This window comes from Paramisgurnus dabryanus, chromosome 8 (assembly GCF_030506205.2).
Source record: "Paramisgurnus dabryanus chromosome 8, PD_genome_1.1, whole genome shotgun sequence".
NCBI classification, from domain to species: domain Eukaryota; kingdom Metazoa; phylum Chordata; class Actinopteri; order Cypriniformes; family Cobitidae; genus Paramisgurnus; species Paramisgurnus dabryanus.
Window position 1 is genome coordinate 26,909,706 of NC_133344.1, and position 9,275 is coordinate 26,918,980.

The 9,275-nt window shown below is 49.3% G+C and overlaps 1 protein-coding gene across 1 annotated transcript in view; it reads right to left on the reverse strand.

Annotated features, from left to right (window-relative positions):
* ulk2 (unc-51 like autophagy activating kinase 2) overlaps window positions 1-9,275 on the reverse strand; it is a 49,811-nt gene that overhangs the window by 28,839 nt on the left and 11,697 nt on the right. The window contains exon 4 of the mRNA XM_065281286.2: window positions 8,983-9,015. Coding sequence (XP_065137358.1) covers window positions 8,983-9,015 — 33 coding nt within the window. The remainder of the gene's footprint in view (window positions 1-8,982; window positions 9,016-9,275) is intronic.

Consider the following 9,275-nt stretch of genomic DNA (forward strand, 5'->3'; position numbering starts at 1 on the left):
AGGTCTTTCTTCACTGAGGACGCGGGACCCGTACGGTTCCGGGTTTATATTTTAAATGGTCAGATGGGTCCGGGTCGGTCCTAGTTCATTACTTCGGGTCCCAAGTCTGATTAATATTGTGTGTAAAACCCGAATCGATCGGAGAACGGCCATGAGCGCTACCGCGCTAAAGCTCGAGTGCTGTTTTAGCGTGCCTCCGGTTTCTATGGCGATAGCAACTGGCTCTTGTCACGACCACGCGCCGCTTCATTTTCTTTATCCCATTTTTTAATCTTACTATTAATAGACAATATCTTTACTAAAATCTAAACAGTTTGCACAGAGATTGTAGCAAAAAGCAGTGCTAATACTGAATGAGCAAAGCTCTAGCTGACTCAGGATATAAAAAACGCAAAGCTGTAATGTAAAGTCTGTCATCATTGGGACAGCAAGTAGACTTTTAAATCTGAAATAATGAGTGGATTAAGCTTTTTTAAATCGGCAAAAGAGAAATAGAAAGCAGAAGCAGTAAAAGTGCCTATCTAATATAAATTATTACCATTATAACATCAGTCACATTTATAATCTATAGACCTGCACTGTCTATATAGGCTATATAGTATTGTATATAATTGAGTTTGATAAAAGGGGTCATCAAATTGCTTCATATATCAGTGCAAAAACATAAAGTGTTTTCGTGGTGCTTTGACAAACAGTGTCAGCTTTGTTTATGGCAAAAAAAGTTTGGGGTGGTTAGATTAATGAACTATAATGTGAAATTAATATGAATGTTTTATAAATCAAAGTATTGTGTTGTGTCACACATTATTAGTTCTTTGTTACATGTATAGTAGACCATTTTTTGTCGGTGGATAATAATGATCGCCCTTTTCACCAGCTACCACCACAAGTAAATTTCAGATCTGTGGGAAACACTGAGTTACCAGTAGGTTCAGTAGATTCTCAGAAAACAAACAAGACCCAGCATTCATGATATGCACGCTCTTAAGGCTGTGCAATTGGGCAATTAGTTGAAAGGGGTGTGTTCAAAAAAATAGCAGTGTCTACCTTTGACTGTACAAACTCAAAACTATTTTGTACAAACATTTTTTTTTCTGGGATTTAGCAATCCTGTGAATCACTAAACTAATATTTAGTTGTATGACCACAGTTTTTTAAAACTGCTTGACATCTGTGTGGCATGGAGTCAACCAACTTGTGGCCCCTCTCAGCTGTTATTCCACTCCATGATTCTTTAACAACATTCCACAATTCATTCACATTTCTTGGTTTTGCTTCAGAAACAGCATTTTTGATATCACCCCACAAGTTCTCAATTGGATTAAGGTCTGGAGATTGGGCTGGCCACTCCATAACATTAATTTTGTTGGTTTGGAACGTCTCGGTTACGGATGTAACCCTCGTTCCCTGAAGGAGGGAACGGAGACGTCACGTCGTGACCGACGAATTGGGAACTCGCTTAGAGAGACCAATCTGCTTCGTATACTACTAAAACGCCAATGAACTTGGCATTGAGATATTTGCATAATGCTGGCGCCGCCCCGCCAGGTGCCTTTATAAGCAGCAGGTGCAAATAGGGAAAATAGCTTCTTTTCGCTGAGAAAGCCGGAAGTGTGACCGGCCTTAACAGCAGGTGGCAGCACCTGTGGCGACGGGACGTGACGTCTCCGTTCCCTCCTTCAGGGAACGAGGGTTACATCCGTAACCGAGACGTTCCCTTTCAGTCGGTCACTACGACGTCACGTCGTGACCGACGAATTGGGAATCCCTATCAAAACGCCACTAGGGGCTGACCTCTTCCAGTGTCTGCGTAAAGCCCTCCGGTTCCACTTAAGGAGGAGGAGAATTAGGTTTTAAGGCAGAAGGCCGGGCACTAGATGTTCCTTTAACCCCACAGAAGTGCCAGCAACTGGGAAGCGCCCTACCTGAGCGGGATAGGAACGCTGCGGAAGCCACCACCCGTCTTAAGGGTTAATGGTGGGCGAAAGTCAACCGTAGTTGAGGTAAAATGACAGCCGTGGCTGTGTAAGCAAAGCAGTGCTCTGCTAAGGGAAACGTGGGCTAGTAGGATTAACCCCACGGAAAAATACTCACAAAGGAACCCGGTGGGACACAATGTGGAGCCCGAGCCAACACGTAGGTTCGCGAGGATGCAGCTAGTGAAGGCTGACAGCCAATGCTCCGCAACAAAGGCTGCCAAGGCAGCGGAGGAAGAACAATTCAAACCATTACGCATTTTTGTTCTGAAGGCCTTCCATACTGACACAGTTATGAAGCATCAGATGGAGGCTGCAAGCCGACCTGTGAGACTGTTCTCCGTGCTCCCCCTGGTGAGGAAAGAACACGAGAGGATACAGGCTCAATACGAACACTGTAAAATCTAATGAACGTATTAGGTGTTGCCCAACCAGCAGCTCTACAGATGTCTGTTAGCGAGGAACCACGAGCTAGAGCCCAAGATGAGGCAACGCTCCGTGTGGAGTGCGCTCTCAAATTAAAGGGGCAAGGAATACCCTGAAGATTATAAGCCAGGGCGATAGTATCAATTATCCAATGAGACATCCTCTGCTTAGTGACAGCTTTCCCTTTCTGCTGGCCACCATAACAAACAAAGAGCTGGTCTGAGGTCCTGAGGCTTTGCGTGCGAACCACGTAGAGTCGCAGTGCGCGTACGGGGCACAACAAAGCCATGGTTGGGTCTGCGTCCTCCGGGGGGCAGCGCTTGCAAGCTCACCACCTTATCTCTGAAGGGAGTGGTGGGAACTTTGGGCACGTAACCTGGTCTGGGCCTCAACGTTACACTTGAGGCAGCAGGACCAAACTGAAGGCACGAGTCGTCAACAGAGAATGCATGTAAATCCCCTACTCTCTTCACTGAGGCCAATGCTAGCAGGGTCAGAGCTTTCATTGATAAAAGCTTCAGACTCACAGACTGCAAAGGCTCGAACGGGGGGGCCTGCAGGGCTTTCAGCACCATGGACAGGTCCCAGGGAGGAATAGAAGGAGGGCGCGAGGGGTTTAGCCTGCGAGCGCCTCTTAAATGTAATAATTAAATCGTGCTGGCCAACTGATCTGCCGTTGATAAGAGAGTGATGAGCAGAAATAGCGGCGATATCAACTTTAATGGCGGAGGGACAGCCTACCATCTAACCTATGTTAAAGATATAAAAGCACAATGTTAATGGGCATTCTCTGGGGTCCTCGCGTTGCGAAGAGCACCGGGTGACGAGAAAGGTTTCTTTAAGCGCGTAAGCCCGTCTTGTGGACGGTGCTCGAACCGCGTCGATGGTGTTAGATACCGTTTGCGATAAATCACCTAAACCTTGCGCGCGCTCAACGACCATACATGGAAATCCCACAGGTCGGGGCGCGGGTGCCATAATGTGCCCCTTCCTTGAGAAAGAAAGTCTTTCCTCAGGGGAAATCGTCAGGGAGGGGCTGTCGCGAGGAGCATTAACTCTGAAACCCGATCCAGTACGGGGCGACTAATAAAAGGCTCTCCTCGTCCTGCCTGACTTTGCACAGTGTCTGCGCAATAAAGCTCACTGGAAGGAATGCGTATTTACGCACCCCCCGCGGCCAGCTGTGTGCCAACGCATCCACGCCGAGGCTGCCCTCGGTTAGTGAATAAAATAGGCGACAGTGGGTATCGTCCGGCGACGCAAACAGATCTATCTACGCACAACCGAACTTCTTCCAAATTAGCTGGACCGTCTGGAGGTGGAGTCGCCATTCGCCGGGGGCGCAGCTCGGGAAGCGCGTCCGCTGTATTGAGCGAACCCGGGATGTAAATGGCACGAAGGGACCTCAGATGCTTCTGACTCCAAAGGAGGAGATGACGAGCGAGATGCGACAGGTGACGAGAGCGCAAAACCGCCTTAACGGTAAATAACGCAACAGTCGCAATGTTATTGGTGTCGGCTAATACATCCTTCCCTCGCATCTCCATAGCGGAGCGTACAAGTCCCAGATATACAGCGCACCGCTCGCGGCAGTTGGGGTGCTATGCACACCCCTGAGACTGCAAGCCCGTCATACGTGGCTGATCATCCCGTGCTGAGGGCATTGCAATATACAGAATGCCAGGAGACCCCTCAGGGGCATATCTTCTATCGGAAATGCCGGGTCTACCACAGGGAAAAATTTAAATGACACGCAGGTGCAATGTTTACACGGTGTATGTCGGTGTGCCACGCTCTCCTCGAGACTCGATCGTAAGCCAATGCTGAAGCGGTCTCATATGAAGCAGCTCGGGCGGCGTCACAGCCGCAGCATGCTGTCATATGTCCAGGAGCTTCTGAAATTGTTTCAGAGGGACCACGTACTTCCCTCGAATTAAACCGAGGCAAGTCAGAACTGACTGGTTGCGCGCTCTTGTTAAACACGCCAATTAGTCGATCGAGTCTTATTTCCATACTGAGAAAAAGGATCCTCTGCACGGGGCAAAGTTGCTCTTTCCCCGACGACCTGAAGACTAAAACGAGCGAGAAGCCGAAGCATTAACTCTCTGTGTTCGCGCACGTCTGCCAAGAACGGGCTATTATAAGTCGACGTAGAAAAAAGCAGAATGCGAACAACGCTCTCTCTCTGATATCTTAATGCCGTGACTACACATGGAGACACGGAGAGAGAGAGAGACAGCTCGAATGGTGTACTTAGTATTAATATGCCCACCCCACGACGCAGAGCGAAAAAACGGTCTAAAGCGAGGGGAGATGGACACATAAGTACATGTCTTACAGGTCTAAGGCTGCAAACCGATCTGAATATTGAAATACGAGCCTCGGCGTTATCATCCAAAAAGAATACCTTCGTAGAGCCGGTGCGTAAATCAAATCGATCGTAACCCGCCGCGTATTTTGGGTACTATGAGATAAAGGCTGGAAAAACCCTATCATCATCATCATCTCGGTAAGAGGGACCGGCTCGAACATCCTTCGCCAACAGGATATCGATTTTTGCACGCAGTACATGTGCATCGGACGCTTTCACTACAGTGAAACGAAAGCCCGAATTTTGGGGGTGTGCCGGATTCGTAACCGAGGCGGATCGTGCGTAAAACCCAACGAAACGGGCTGGGAACTGAAGCCAAGCACCCAGGCACCGTACGAGGAGAAATAACGACACTACCGAAGTACCCGCGGTGGGGCAGCGAAGCGAGACAGGTGGGACTGCCGGTGCGTCTGCTGTGACAGCATAAACATCTACAGTATGTGTGTGTGACACTGACCTGAGCCCGCTGAGGGTAACGGTCATCTGGTCTCCTCTACGGAGAGCGCAGACTCCGATGAGGGTGCTGGTGGTCCGGTCTCCTCAGCGGAGAGCTCGGACTCCTCAGGTCACCCGCTGGCGATAGAGGAGAGGTAGGGGAGCTGGTGTGTACCCGCTCACGGCTCTCTCGATCCTCCGGAGACCTAGAGAGGGAAGAGGAATGCACTCTTATGTGTGGTTAAGTGGGTACCGGCGAAACAGCCGGTGGAACATATGTAAACCAAGGATTTTCCACCCGACCCTCTATCGGGGGAAGGAGCTCCATCTCCTGAAGAGTGATCCTCTGCCAATCCGGGTCGCCCTTCACTGGCCACTTAAACTCCCGAATTTCACGGGAAGCGGCTAAGCGGGCGGGGCGAGCTGCTGACGACCGGTTCCCCTGCGCTGCCGAGATGGGGTCCGAGGAGGGGAACGGAGGTGGTCGCCGCAGGACGCCGACGGCGAGAGGCAGACTGAGGAGCCGGCGTGGTGGACCAAGGGCAGCTCTCTTCTTCCGGGGCATGACCTAGGAGATCGCCTCAGTCTGCGCAGCGGAGCTGTACGACTCCCCTGGCTCGCCGAAGAGGCCGGTCTGTGAGACAGGAGCATTCAAGTTGTTCTCGTCTGCGTCCGTCATGTCAGCCAGACACAGCCAAAGGTGGCGATCTTGAACCACTGTGGTGGACATCGCACGACTGAAGGTCGCGGGCTCCCTCGTAAATCCTTGTGAGCCTGCAGCAACGTTATTGCGTGCAGGGCCGAAGCCGCCTCTCCGGCATGCCTGATGGGCAGCGTCCGTGACCGGACGACTGTCTACAAACACGGGAGGGAAGGGTTGGGTGGTCCCTCCAGGAACGCATCCCGCTCCACTGAAGGGGTCCCCGCCCTTAGCGGCTCCGTTGGTGAGGGAGGTGAGGGGTGAAGCTGAACGGCCGGACGGCCGCAAATCACGTCAGCTCTTCGTGCCGTCGGGCAAGAAAGGCACAGGAGGAGAGGACCGAGAGGCCCGAGCAGCTCCGAAGTACCAATCATGTGGGCGGGACGGTTCGGGCGGAGAGGGGTTAACCTTTCCAACTCTACAGTCTCCGCCGCTCGCGGGCACAGCCGCCATCTCCGGAACGACTCTGCCTCGGAGGAAAAATGGACACCCCTCTGATGCTGCAGAAGTGACGGGACCAGAAGGAGGTCCAATGGATTCGGCAGACATCGTAGAACACGACTCTGCAGTCTCCACCGGAGCCTCAACCGGCTGAGGATGAGAAGGCCGGTAGGTGGAGGACGCATCCTCCGTCCTACTCAGCGTAGTGACGCGAAGGGCGCCCTGCGAGCGCTTGACAGCCGCACCATGGCGGCGTCAGCACTGCAAAGGCGCGGACAGCGTTCCCGTAGAAACGACAGTCGTCTCCGCAATCCAAGAGGGTTATGCTCTCACAGAGAGAACAGAAACTCTCCACGAACGCAGCCCCGGAGAGCTCGATGCCTGAGCACGAAGACAGCGCTCGTGACCGTCACTGGAACCCTTATACTTCTCGCATCCAAGATCGCACGGCGAAAAGCTATCCTGAAAAGGACGCTGATCTCCGCATATACGAGAGAGTGGCTGCCTTTAACAAGGCACAAAGCTCTCTCGTATCACTCTTTTAGGGAAATTCACTCAGATGCTTAGTTGATGAGCGCACAGGAAGGCAACGCACACACTAAACTCAAAACAATAAACAGATGTAGAGCCGTGGAATAAGCGAAGCGTCCGCTGTGATACTGCTAGTTCAACCAACTTCAGCAATCAAATCCCAACAGAGTAAAGTAGCTTCTCAGTAGCAGATAAAGCCGGCTTTCGAAGCGAAAAAGCTATTTTCCCTATTTGCACCTGCTGCTTATAAAGGCACCTGGCGGGGCGGCGCCAGCATTATGCAAATATCTCAATGCCAAGTTCATTGGCGTTTTAGTAGTATACGAAGCAGATTGGTCTCTCTAAGCGAGTTCCCAATTCGTCGGTCACGACGTGACGTCGTAGTGACCGACTGAAAGGGAACCAAGACTTTGCCCGTTTACTAGTGTGTTTTGGGTCATTGTCTTGTTGAAACAACCATTTCAAGGGCATGTCCTCTTCAGCATAGGGCAACATGACCTCTTCAAGTATTTTAACATATGCAAACTGATCCATGATCCCTGGTATGCGATAAATAGGCCCAACACCATAGTAGGAGAAACATGCCCATATCATGATGCTTGCACCTCCATGCTTCACTGTGTACTGTGGCTTGAATTCAGAGTTTGGGGGTCGTCTCACAAACTGCCTGTGGCCCTTGGACCCAAAAAGAACAATTTTACTCTCATCAGTCCACAAAATGTTCCTCCATATCTCTTTAGGCCAGTTGATGTGTTCTTTGGCAAATTGTAACCTCTTCTGCACATGCCTTTTTTTAACAGAGGGACTTTGCGGGGGATTCTTGAAAATAGATTAGCTTCACACAGACGTCTTCTAACTGTCACAGTACTTACAGGTAACTCCAGACTGTCTTTGATCATCCTGGAGGTGATCATTGGCTGAGCCTTTGCCATTCTGGTTATTCTTCTATCCATTTTGATGGTTGTCTTCCGTTTTCTTCCACGTCTCTCTGGTTTTGCTCTCCATTTTAAGGCATTCACGAGTTCACACTTACAAATAATTCAGAACAGAGTTATTAATATGCGTATTTGGCGTGCTGTCCGAGGAGAGGGCTCCGAGCTCGTTAATGGACTGAGCCCGGAGCGCTTCCTGGCGGGGAGAGGGTTCCGGGCTCAGCCTTAGGCCCGAACCCAGAACAATCCCCCCTGTTCTGGTTAGTAAGGTGACTTAGGCAATCGTGCGGAGAAGGGGAGGTGGAGGGATGCTGAAACTATCGAGGAATGAGGGTGAGTTGGTTTCCAGTCTATATAGGTTTCTGTTGATGCCAATCAGGTGGATACCTGATTACTGATTGTCAACAGCTGGTCGTAGTTGAGGTGATTAGGTTGATTATTTGAACGTGTTCCTCCCGAACTTTGTTAATAAAAACATCATTTGGAGATCATTTTAGCTGAACAGCCTATCATTTTTTGCAGGTTTTCCCCTCTCCAATCAACTTTTTAATCAAAGTACGCTGTTCTTCTGAACAATGTCTTGAACGACCCATTTTCCTCAGCTTTCAAATGCATGTTCAACAAGTGTTGGCTTCATCCTTAAATAGGGGCCACCTGATTCACACCTGTTTCTTCACAAAATTGATGACCTCAGTGATTGAATGCCACACTGCTATTTTTTTGAAAACACCCCTTTCAATTAATTCAACTACTTGCCCAATTGCACAGCCTTAAGAGCGTGCATATCATGAATGCTGGGTCTCATTTGTTTTCTGAGAATCTACTGAACCTACTGGTAACTTGTTTGCCACGTAGCAATAAAAAATATACTAAAAACCTTGATTATTCTGGTTAGTCACATTGTACTGCTATTATTTTGAACAAGACTGTACATGGGAAGTGTTGTACAGCTATTTCATGCTAAAGACAGAAAGGATATAAATGCTCTTGAAATTGTTTTCCCTGAATGGATATTTTTAGTTTGGCTCACTGAGGTGTTCGGTTTGTTTCTCCTTCAGCGACTGCAGTGTTGAGCAATACTAGAAAGCATAGACGTGAAACATAAGGCACCCATGACTATTCTAGACACAAGAGGCCAAGTGTGGAAATATTGATTTGTTGCCTGCTTACCTCCATAACCAGGAACACAGAACTTGGCGTTTCCTGAAAGAAAAAGACATTTTGATCACATATTTTTACTCCGAAACATCATAAGCATTCCTCAAATAACATACAGTATTCTCCACCAACCGGATGGGTGTGGGAATTCAGGTGTTCATGCATCTCTGAAAGATGTTTCAAACCTTGGCATGATGTGGCAACATTTTAGACACGCTTGGTTTCATAACAGCTACAAACTTAGGCTGCTGTTGTTAATACTGAGGAAATAAGACGATGAATGCTGACCAAACAAAACCCACAAG